Here is a 12,332-nt window from a genome sequence, read left to right on the forward strand (position 1 = left end):
TGATTTGTTCTAGACTTTATGCTGCATGCTGCAGCAACACCCATTATCTGTTGAATTACGGCTTTTCTCCATCGTTTACACACAAATCTGGATCTAGGCACACAATCATTTAAGAAACTCAAAGCTTATGTGTCAAAAACAAAACTCCAGACTTCAAACCTCTTGAGCATAAATTGCATAATTTAGCACACTTTGTTTACCTGTAAAATGCCACACCTTGTTATTACAAAACTGGTCTCACTCACTTCACTACCTGTTCAGACTCATTTAGAATAAGAACTCAATCGCAACTCAGTGTGACAGGTTTGTGAGTTTCGCCCAATTTAAACTCATCGGAAAGGCACATTTGCATTGTTTCCTTTCTGTTACAAGGTTTGTGTCAAAGCATGGCATCAGACTTTTTTGGGACCAAAAAGTTTAGAAAAGGGAGTTCAAGGAAATAATTCCTACACAGTTGTATACATTTGAATACTTAATGTGGCCTCATGAAGCCAAATCATGTAAACTAAAATGGTGCTCAGTAGATCGCATACCTCCACCAAGGCACAACAGTCCCCTTTTGAATTCACAGACACGTACCTCCATGTGGGAATATGTTTAAATTGATGCTCTGTAAAAGATATTCAAAGCTTTGTTTATTTTGGTGGAAAGAATCACTTTTGACAAAAGAGAACATGGTTTTGAGTGCAGCGTTTCTTTTTTTCCTCTCGAAAAAGTGAGCCTCCAACAAGGTGCTTTAAAGTTTAGAAGAAACTAAACCATGAAGCTCCACTCTAACTGCCCTTTGTGTACAATGATTGGGTGGGACTATGTGCTGTCAAATATTTACCTATGTGTCACTGTAGGTGAGGTGGAGCAGGATGAGGTCCGGCTCTTTTGGCTTCTTGTTTCCTCACAGCTTGAAAATCATTAATGGAGAGATTAATGAACAGACTTGGTGAACCATGGACTTCCACGCATTACAGATACATCTGTGTGTTTTGTCTCAGTATGCAGGTAGGAGCAGGTTTCCCTTCACGATCTGTGTTACTGCGGTGCTTCTGCTTTTGACATGCGTTGTCAGCAGCTACTACATGCCTACATGTCCTCTGCCTCACACAGATAGTCTGGAGTTTAGACCAGGTGACCCTCCTGAATCCTCCAGACGAGCCTCTGCCAGACCATCTCTTGGACGTATTTTACTCCTGTGATGAACCTGCTACAGTACAGCTGGACTGTGTTGTATCTTTTGACACCGGCATCACTTCCACACTCCTGTTAAGACAGTGGAGCTGCGTCCCTGGTGGTCCTAAAATAAGGACTTTGGAGCTGAACCTGCCGGATTGGTTGGTGTATCAAGCTGATGGGATCGTTCCAGACTCCCAGTGGGTGCTGAGTTGTATGCTGCTGGCGTCCATCAGATACAGTGGATTTGATGACACTGAGAGGTCTGTCGCAGCTCGGGATGTGGCAACTTTGCAGCCTAAGCCTTTTTCTAATCGACCTGTGAAACAGCATCAGCTGTGCATGGCCTGGAGCACGCATATACTGAAATTAACCCAACAGATTTCAAAGAAACAGTGCCCTTTGGAGCAAGGTGAGGTTATATCAGTGGGTTTTCATTGCACATGTGAATAAAGGCACCTAAAATAAATAAAAAATTAAAGCTGTAATATGTAAGATGGGAGTGAGGAAGGAAGACCTAAATGTAAAATGGATAAAACTAAACATTAGTTCTGTGCCAATGTACATTTGTACCTAAGTCAGATAGAAGTTTGACATTTTTTTTTTTTTTTTGGCATTACTTTTAGGAATGTTCTCTCCAAACAGCTAGATTACTTTACTGTACATTAGCCGTAAGCTAGCAAGCCACGACACGTAGAGGATGTGTGTATCTGTGTGTTTTCATTCAAGTCCATCTCTCAATTTAGCACTCACCCCAGACTCCTGTTCCCTCTCTTCTTTTCGCCCCTCATATTCATAAACATATTTAATATCCCCTGAAACAGCTATACAGATTGATGATTTTAGCATGTGTCAAATATTTAAATGTCACACTGAATTGGTCTATCACTAATGCCGGTGATTTTGGGTGACGGGTATGGAATATAAGATCTTGTGGTCTCGCAAATCTCAACCAAAAAAACTGTGCATGTCATTCAGAAACAGTGCATCTGCTGTCGACAATATATGCTTCAACCGGAGAAAACTTTGGCATCACAAAGACACTGGACCCTTACAGCAGCAAGCCTCTGGACTATCTACGTGTTAAAGCCATCTCTTTTCCATGGTAAGACAACCAAAGTCACACCTGACATAACCCAGCTTACCATTCTGTACGTGTTCGTATTGATAATGGTGAGATAACCATGTGTGCTTTGTATTCTTATGCCAGGTGTATGTTCTCCATGTGGATATTTGTAAACAGACACTGCCAGAGAAAAATGTGTGGTGTGTTTCATCACATAGACTCCCATAATAACTACGTCACGCCAACAATGTTCCTCAAAAACTCGGGTATAATCAGGATTTTTGTCTCAGATATTCTCATTATGTAACTACACAGTGCCTTTACTTGGACTGACTTTGCCTCGTATGTACAGGCCAGCTGCACTTTCAGATGAATGGAGAGTCCGAAGAGTCGTCTGCATTTCTCTCTACATTCAAGGTGCCTTTAAGCGAGTGGTGCCAAATAAGTGTGACATTGCAAGGACGAGTGGTGAGTAGTCCCTTGTTGACAGAAGATATCCTCACAGGATGTAAACATTGGTAATGACCAGAAATAAAGTCATCAGTGTCTCCGCGTCTCAGGCGACTGTCTCCATGATGTGTGTGGATGGGGAGAGGAGAACAGTTCATTCTACTGAGCATATGTAAGTCTAATTTGACACCATGAAGTTATTTAACTATTGTTTACAGCAGGATTGAAGTGTGCACTGGTGTCTGAATCTTACAGGTTTAGGCACACTCTTGTGCTGGATGACACAGAGGGATATTTTGTGATTGGAGGAGGGAAATACGTAACAGGCGTGGAAGGTTATTACGGACCAGTGGTTTACCACCGCAACAGAATATCACCTCACAGCACGGTAATGAGCTGCACCTGCACACAGTTACTGTCTCTGCCAACTAGTTTAGTCTAATAGCTACAGCGGCTATGCTTCCTGTGGTCCACAAAAAGCTTTACATTGTGACAGTGAATCATAACGACTCACATCTTACCGCAAAATATTACAAACTAATTGGACTAAACGCCAGTTTTCATTTAGATTCCTTTAAGTATTTTTCCTTTAGTTCGCTGTTAGTTGGATCACTACAACACAGTAACAAGACCTGATTGTATTTGTATTGTATTACTTAAGGATAACCTGGCCTGGGGTTCAAAACTAATTAATACAGTCATTGATAATGATAATTTATTTTCTTAAAGGAACAGTTCACCCAGAAATAAAAATGTAGTCATTACACACTCACCTTCATGCTGATGGACAGTCGTGTGAAGTTTTCTTCGTCTACTAAACATTTCTTCCGGGTTGCGACATTCAAATGTATAAAACTCAAACTGTGTGATGACATTATTTACACCCTCGATGGCTGGTCAAGTTGTGCAGCGACTTTAAACAGGGTGCGTGTCGATGTTTTTAGCTTAGCAGCTGCTACTGTGAAGATTTCTACTTTTAAAGCTGTGACTTTTCAAATCAATTTGGGAACCTCTGGGATTCCTGGGACTTGAAATACATCGGACGAGGTGTAAAGAGCCATTTTATGTTTTTTCATTTTTTCATGTTACAAGTCGCCATCTGCTTCGGTCGTTTGGGAGAAGGCTGCAGTGCTGTTTTGCTGCAAAGCTCCAGAAATGTTCCGTGGACTACGTGACTTGACCAGACTCTCCACCGACATGTGGATTAGTAGCTTCGATAAATACCTGCATTTTCAATTTTTTGGTGAACTTATCCTTTAATGTCACTCTCATACGTTAATCCACTGCAACAACTTCAACACACTCTGCTACCTGACCTTGTAGATACCAGTCAGTAAGCGAGCAAAAATGTCTGTATTAAATTTGAGTCTGATTTCATTTCCTCCTCTCCAGTCCGAGGCTGTTATTCCAGATGTTATCAGGACTGTGAACCTGACCGGATGGCTGCAGACCTGTCAGGCATTTCATCTCGAGCTGACTGTGAAAATCAGTGGCTATTCACTCAAGGCCAAACAGGGGACGGAGTCTGGTAGTAGGCTTCTATGTCCACTAGATGGTGCTAAAATGACTCTTTCTGAAATATTCTAGTATTCTAGTAGTTGAAACCATCAATGTGATTTCCAGACATCTGTTTCGATGCTTTTCACGAGTGGATGGTAAAGGACAGACTGCCATCAGAGTCGCAGTGTGGGCTGTGGGAGGCGACTGTGCCTCAGAGAAGACTGGCTGCAAAACTGGCCAAGATCGTGGCTCTCAGACATGGTAAGAGGTAAACGGCACAGAATGATTGTGCGCTGCGCCAGTGCAGAATATCCACAGGTAGAAAGCAACAGTATATATGTTTACCGGACCTAAATGTCTAATGCATCATTTGACACACACGTCTCTGAAGTCGCATGTTTGGTATATATTTTTGGATCTCCACTAAAAATCTGGCATAAGGTCTGTGGGTTTGAGCGAAATTGGGCGGTACAGCATGGGTTTATATTTTCTGACCTCATTGCATGTTGGGTAAACAATCTGAATATTAATGCTTTAGTATTCATTGATGATATCCATTATGTCATCTCACATAAAGCACTGAAAACAGTTTGCCTTCTGACTTGCAGGAGATATAAGAGTTAGCCTGGCAGCCGTGGGCAGAGCGCTGTACTCCTTATCACTTCACAAGCTGGGCAGGGCGAGCAGGACCGGAGTGGTCAGCAGAATATTACCACTGCTGCTGCAAGCTGGCTGCTTAGCTGATAACCGAGCTCTGCACACGGCGTCTGTGCTCTACAGCACTGGCCTAGGGGTCAAGAAACAGCCCAGTAAGGTGTGTGCCGCTGGGTCAGCTATCGTAAAACTATGCCGGAGGTGAGCTTGTCCAATTTTTGTATATTTCTCTCATGACCTTGTGTGCGGTACAGGCTTGGCTCCTGGCCCTGCTGGCAGCCCAGAGGGATGATCGATTAGCACTTCTGCATCTTGGGCACCTGCATCACCGGGGTGTCCATGGCCACCCTGCAGACCCAGACCTGGCCTATGCATATTATTCAAACATTGCTAAACAAACAACTTTGGACCGCGTGAATCCAACACCACAGCAGGTGATGTACGCATGTGCAATGAACGTTTTGGCGTGCCATCTATTTTCGTCTTTTCTTGCCCAACTTACATTGTTATTAATGGAATGATGAACACATTTGCGAAAAAATCAACACAATATTTTACTATTTTAGAATTCATTCTGTCATAACTGTGTCAGACGTTCATACATCTAACTGTAGAAGCTGGGAGAAAACCTGCATGTACAGTAGCTGTGGCCTTATTACAACATATGAGCTGATATGTGATGTGAGTTTATATTATTTTCTCCCGTTATTGTGGCTACAGCGTTCAGATTTCTATCATCAATATGTTTATCTTTGTCACTGCTTTCCATATGAAAAACAGATAACAGTGTGACAAGTTTGGTGTCATTGCAACGCTCACACAAGTTATTCATGTTTTATTTAAAATGTTAGCAGACTCCATTTCAAAACAAACGTAAGCTACTGTTGCTCTCTGTTAACAAGTGGAGAGGCAATCGAGAGTGTGTCATCCTTCGGACTGTCCAACCGAAGTCCTTCACAAAGAAATCTACAGTACAGCAGCATTAAAACAATGTTTTTTTTTTTCATGTTCCCTCACGCATGTTCAATAAAAAGGTGTTTGATACATATAAATTGATATTTGCATTTATGCGCAACTGTTTTTAGTAGAAAAAAAGAAAATATCTTCTCTCTGTTTCTCTTTCAGACATTTGTTGAGGCTGTTTACCTAAACAATGACGAGGAGCTGAATCTCCAGACCAATGAAGACCATCACATCTTCCAGTGGCTGAAACATCAGGCACGCAGGGGAGCCGCTGAAGCCGAGGTACCCTGCTCTGTCATCTCTGCTTTTTAAGACATCCAAAATCACAGAAAGTCAACGAAAATCAAGTCTGATTCATCAATTTTTTATTTATTTTTTAAATGGCCGCAGACACTCCAGCATTTTGTTTTTGTCTTGCAGCAAACGATTGCCCGCATGCTGTTCTGGGGTCAGCAGGGAGTGTCTCCAGACATACAGATGGCTGTGAGACACTACGAAAGGGGAGCTGTCCACTTGGGAGACCCGGTGTCAATGTATGACTATGGCATAGTCCTTCTGCAGGTCAGATTTGCTTTTCATGTACAACAAGAAACATGACAATATTACATTTTAATGTCCTGAAAGAGTACTCCTTAGTACTCCTAAGTGTTGTCTCCTGTTATGAGATATGGATTTGTTTCTCTGTAGGGACATGGGGTTGAAAAGGACATTCCAAAAGCTGTCGAATTCCTGAAGAAAGCTATGGACCAGGTATGGTATGGTTCAATGTTTATTTCTCCTTCCTTATTCATTTGGCATCTATACTGTAACATTCTAGACTAAGTTTGCTTTCTGTTGCAGAGACTCTTTCAAAGTTTGCACTCCTTATATTGCTTTCCCCAATATTCTGTCCCACAGGGTTTTGTTCCTGCCATCAACGCCCTTGCCTGGTACTATGAGCAGTTTGAACAGGACTACAACAAGGCGGTGCAGCTGTGGGAGCAGGCTGATCTCCTCAAGTGTCCAGAAGCTGCTCTGAATCTTGGTGTCGTTCACTTGCTGGGTCTGTATCCAGGAAAAGCTGCTGACCAGGTTAGCTCAAGTACAAATGCTTTCTAACAGTGGTGGGTTTTAACTACGCACTTTTACTCAAGTACTTCACTTGTGTATGCAACTCTTTATTTCTCCTCCACTACGTTCAAGAACGAAATTTTATGGTTTTTACACTACAGCATTTTTCTGACAGCTTTAGTAACTTCAGTAAATTAATTAAATTAACTTAACTTTAGTAAATTTTTTGCTTCAAAATAGTTACATACTTTCACTTCAGTACGGTTTTGAATGCAGAACTTTTAGTTGTAGTATTTTCACAATGTGGCATTGTACTTTTACTCAAAATAAGGATCTGAATCTACTTGTATTTTGACAGACAACGCTTAAATACTTAGAGATACATATTTTGTCTTTCTGACAGTTTATGGCCTATCAGTACTACCTGAAGTCTGCAGAGAGAGGGCACATCAGGGGAGCAGTTCAGCTTGCTGACATCTGGACCACTGGGATACCCGGCCGTGTCAACAGACGCCCATCAGATGCCGTTTTGTTAGTCACTGCACTTTTTTTATTTTACCATATTACATATATGACCTTTCTTAATGTTGTGACTGAAATGTCTCTTTATCTGACTGCAGGTGGGTAAAGTGGGCAGCTGAGCAGAACGGGTACCTGGGCAGCATCTTACGGAAAGCCTTGGATTCGTATCTCAAGAGTGACATGTAATCATTTTCTCTGCTCACACTTGATCCTGATCAGGTCTCTTGATTATTGCAGCAAATTAACACTGTAGCTTTTCAACAGGTTCAGCTCGCTGTTATATTACATGATGGCTGCTGAGAGCGGATACGCAGCCGCCCAGTTCAATGTGGCGTATCTGTGTGAACAAAATACTGTGAGTTACCTCCATATTAGGTGTGGTTCCATGTTTTTTTATTTTGTCATTTTGTTCATTCTTGTCAGTTTTAGATGTTCATGTCTTTACTCTTTATGTCCATAGTTAGGTTTTCTGGATCCTGCTTTTGCATCAAACTGTATGTGGAGATATTACAACCTGACAATCCAAAGTCAAAATCCTGACACATATGGTAAAGAACTATCTTTTGAGACTTGAATATCTGGAGACTTTGTGTATTAACATTCACAAGTCAAACCTTTTTCACTCTATTATATCTCCAGCCTTGATTAGGATGGGTGACCTGTTCTATGAAGGACACGGTGACAGGCAGAAGGACATGTTTTCAGCAGCAGAGATGTACAAACAGGCAGCGCTGAGGAACGAGCCCCAGGTCGGCTCCTTTTAAATTGATTTTTCTTGTCGTTTTTTTTCCAAGCTTGTATTTATTTATAATTGCTCTTGTGTGCACATGTGCGTGTAACACATGCTGTTCTTCCACAGGGATGGTACAACCTTGGCCTCCTCGCTGAAGAGGGTTTCAGGCTACCGCTGTCAGTATTGGCTGAACTTGGCCATTCAGAGCTGTACCTGGCAAACAACAGTTTGCTTCTGAGTGCGTTGTACAAAAGGTGTGCTTGAATTGTATGTGCTTATATGGTGCATTAGTGCATACCACTGTTTTCAACTTAATTTGTCAGAAAAATAATGCAATTTTCTTTTCACAGGTGCAGAGACTCAGGAGATACAGATTCATACTTACCTTGCAGCCTTGCCCTCTTCAATGTGTATCTTCAGTCTTTGAAGAAGGACTATAGTGCTGCTATTATGGTTAGTGCTCAAGCTACATTTGTAAGAAGTTACATTATTGTTAATTTTGATATAAAGATCCTCGAGTTAAAGTTTTAATATGTAGCATTTACAGGGATTTTGGAAGATTTGTCGGCAGAAATGGAACTCAGGATACATAATTTTGTTTTCATTAGTGTAAAATCTCTGTTGCGTCTTTGTTACATTAGAATGAGCACTTTATAACGACAGAGGGAACAGGCCCTCTTTTATGGAATGTTTCTACAGGAGCCCACTATGGACAAACCATAACTCGCTCCAGAGCAGCTTGCATGTTTTTATAGTCTTAGGGGGCCACCATATAGGAGAGGGTGAGGCAAGGGGTGTTGTATCAGTTGCAATGTGCAATCTGACCACTAGATGCCACTTTATCCTACACGCAGGACCTTTAACTGGTCATAAAATGTTAGTGAAGGGACGTGGTGATTATACATGCAAACGTCCACATGCTGAATAATCTTTAACATTTACCAGTTCAACATTTGGTGTATCAATTATGTTATTTACCATATTTCCTTTTTGGAATAATGTAGGGCTGCAAATTTACAATTTCTCCCATCATCAGTCAATCTGCTGATCACTTTCACAAATAATCAAATAATAGTTTAGTCTTTAAAATGTCATAAAGTTGTGAAAAATGTTTGTTGCAATTTCCGAAAGAAGCCCGAAGTGATGTCGTCAGAATGCCTCTGTTGTCCAACAAACAGACCAAAACCAAAAGAAATTTAATTTAATATCATAAATGACAAAGAAAAGCAGCACAAGTTAAAACTATTCTTGAAGAAGCTATTCTTTTTGGCTGTCAGATATGATAGTAGAACAGTATAATATTTCCCTGTGAAATGTGATAGAGTAGAAGTATAAAATGGTCTCAAGAACTTTAACTTTAAGTACCTGAAAGTTGTTCTTGATCGCAGAACTTATACATGTTCATAGTGACTTCCCACCGCTAACTAAAGTACAGCAGCATGTCATCAGGCATATCAGACTTCAAGTGCAGCACTTTGTCTTAATGTAACATCTTGCTGAAATTTTGGTCATTTCTTTCCCCACAGTTCTCCACAGCTGCCGCCGTGGTTGCAGCTCCAACGATATTCCTATTCATCCTCGGTGTGCTCAGGAGATCCTTCCAGACGCTCAACTAGAAACTTGTCAGGATCGTCAGCACAACAAACTGAGCAGCAAAGTCAACCTGCAGACAAACAGCATGGCAAAATTCTGTGTTAGTTTACATACGTTTACTTTGGGATCACTGTAAACAACAAATGTGATTGTTTTATAAATATGAGTTTTTTTTCTGAGGACATGTCTGGAATGTTTCGGTTTGTACGTTTCTCACTGTCTAAAGAATGTTGTGAGCCACGAGCCTTTAAGTCACTTTCATGAGACTGTTGATGGATCAAATATTTTGTTCTTGGATATCGTTTTGTCTCCCAGTGCAATGATTCTTTCACTCCTGTGGTCCGATCTGTGAGTGGATGTCTCATAGAATTTCAGGTAATGAATGCCCAGTTGTAGCCTCAGGTGCGCAACTGCCACTATATACTTCAACGTGCAATAGGCAGGTCATCTCCAGTCTTTTCTACTGAGACATAATACCTTAAATTTAAAAATCCATCAATCTTTAACCTATAATGAATGTCAAGATGGGGCCTTATCGTGAAAGACTTGTATCTCTCATCTGATGTTCACATGGCAATAAAAATATGTATTCATACAGAACTATGCCTCTCCTGAATCTCTTTTGAATTGTTGTCTGTGCTTGGGTTTATGTGGTAAAGGGTAATATAACATATATATTTTAAAAAATGCAGAAACTACTTTCTGTTATGTATTATTTACACATATACTCCACTGCTCATTAAGTATGGGAAACAAGTCTGCCAGAGAATTTATTGCAACTCATATCCCGCTAACCAAAAATCAAGCAAGCAATTACAGACACTTCTCATGAGACCAAATCCATTCAACTCTCAACATCTCATTAACACCGGCAGACAAGTTTAATTGCTTTGCTTCCGTTTGTAAGAATGATTCAGAGTTTGTCGGAGGGATGGGATAAATAAAAGCTCTGAAATGTGTTCTTTCAATCAGCTTTGAGGAAAAAAACAGACGCAGTGTCAATGCCATTGAACTAAATATTGGCTCTGGTATTTTCGAGAAGGCTTGCAGCAGAAAAATACTTGAAAATGAATTTCAAGTTCAAATGATGTTAATCAAAACAGGCACATGGCAGATGGGCACACAATGCGAGCCTAATATCCCCACAAACACTTCAAATGTACCACAACTAATTAATACACCTACAGTGTAACGGTGGTTCTGTATTTTTAGCCTTGATCCTGACCATGTTTTTGTTCCTGACTCCTTGTAAACATTTTTTAGATGAGCTTCACTTGGCATTGTGTGAGCTTTGAGGACACCAGGTTCACTTGTCCTTTGTTGTGATTCCAATGGCAGACTATTAGAGCTGCTGTTAATAAGACACAACAAGTACATGAATTTGCAAATATACACAAGAAATGCACATGAAAACATGTAACCAAGTATGTTCAGTAGAATCATGACGTTTTATTCATGAAATATATAAACCCTTTTATTGTATTACAAAGACTATATGACATTAAGAGTGGATTCTTGTAATATTATGACTTTATTTTTATAAGACTGGGACTCTTCTTTTTTTTTTTTTTTTTTTTTTTTTTTTTTTTATATATATATATTGTGATTTCATCTTTAAAATGTTCTTTTTCTCCCACCAGTAATTCTGGCTCTTTCACTTAGACACATTTTTCTCAGTATGTTTTTGGAGCCAACACTTTATTCATAATCCTATTATTGATGACAGTATGAAAAAAGGGACTTTTAAACAGTTATGTTGGGAAACAAGAGTTTACAGTACTGAGCTCTGTTTCCGCGCTATGTGACGTCACTCACATCGTGGCCGTGCCCTGCACGTGAGGTGGCTGACTGGCGGAGCGCGAGCAGTAACTTTGAACAATAAGCCTTTCCCTTAATTCAGCTTCTAAATCAGAAAGCTGAGAGATAAAAAAAACTTTAAAAGCCGACCTATGAGGAGGAACAAGCGGCAAAAGTAAGTGAAAATACCATAATATACATATTTTTTTTTTTTTACAAATGCCATCTTTAACCAACTCAGCGAGCAGCTTGGCTCATTTGTTGCTGTGGAAACCAGACGATGACAAGCTGCTGAAGTGACTGCGGTGAACTCGATGTTAGCTAACAGTTAGTTTTAGCAAACGTTGACAACCTGTTCCTGAATAATAGGCCCACTCGCCTCGTTAATGTGGCATGTGCGCCCAGCTTTATGGATTTTCTTTTGATTAACATATTTTTCACGACAGGTGTGGAGACTTTACAGAGTCAAAGCACAGGTGTGGCTAATGAGGGCCCGTTAATGATGCGACTGAAAGCAGGGGTGGATGTGCTGATGCTGAGATCATGTAAGCTTATCTGTGTAGGCCGACTGTACATTAGTTTCAGTATGGCTGAGACTTAGATCTGGATGTGCAATAAAAGTCACAATGAAATGTGTCACATTATTTTTGATGACCAATAATATTCACGAAACACAAAATAGAAAAATCAGATGTCCTATGTCACAGAATTATCAACCAGTGAAACTAAAATGGCCCAATAACGCTAACTCATTTTGAGTAGTGTACTTTGTTTATTAGTTATTTTAGGATGTCTTCGTGGTTGGTGTAGGTGGTTATAGTACAAATATTTGGCTACTGT

General features: G+C 40.4%; 2 protein-coding genes across 2 annotated transcripts in view; both read left to right on the plus strand.

Annotated features, from left to right (window-relative positions):
* Positions 1-944: 944 nt before the first annotated feature.
* LOC115570645 (protein sel-1 homolog 3) lies at positions 945-10,295 on the plus strand. The gene is made up of 23 exons (XM_030399256.1): positions 945-996; positions 1,102-1,576; positions 2,143-2,269; positions 2,375-2,496; positions 2,583-2,698; positions 2,791-2,852; positions 2,936-3,068; positions 4,073-4,208; positions 4,304-4,441; positions 4,789-4,994; positions 5,089-5,268; positions 5,960-6,079; positions 6,218-6,358; positions 6,485-6,547; positions 6,695-6,868; positions 7,251-7,378; positions 7,468-7,551; positions 7,634-7,724; positions 7,830-7,917; positions 8,009-8,118; positions 8,229-8,356; positions 8,453-8,555; positions 9,629-10,295. Exons 1-23 carry the CDS (start codon positions 991-993, stop codon positions 9,716-9,718), a joined length of 3,021 nt encoding a protein of 1,006 aa, XP_030255116.1. The 5' UTR covers positions 945-990; the 3' UTR covers positions 9,719-10,295.
* Positions 10,296-11,600: 1,305 nt separating this feature from the next.
* robo2 (roundabout, axon guidance receptor, homolog 2 (Drosophila)) overlaps positions 11,601-12,332 on the plus strand; it is a 321,203-nt gene continuing 320,471 nt past the window's right edge. Inside the window, exon 1 of the mRNA XM_030399196.1 lies at positions 11,601-11,667. The gene's annotated coding sequence lies outside the window, so the exon portion shown is untranslated. The remainder of the gene's footprint in view (positions 11,668-12,332) is intronic.

This window comes from Sparus aurata, chromosome 2, assembly GCF_900880675.1.
Source record: "Sparus aurata chromosome 2, fSpaAur1.1, whole genome shotgun sequence".
NCBI lineage: Eukaryota > Metazoa > Chordata > Actinopteri > Spariformes > Sparidae > Sparus > Sparus aurata.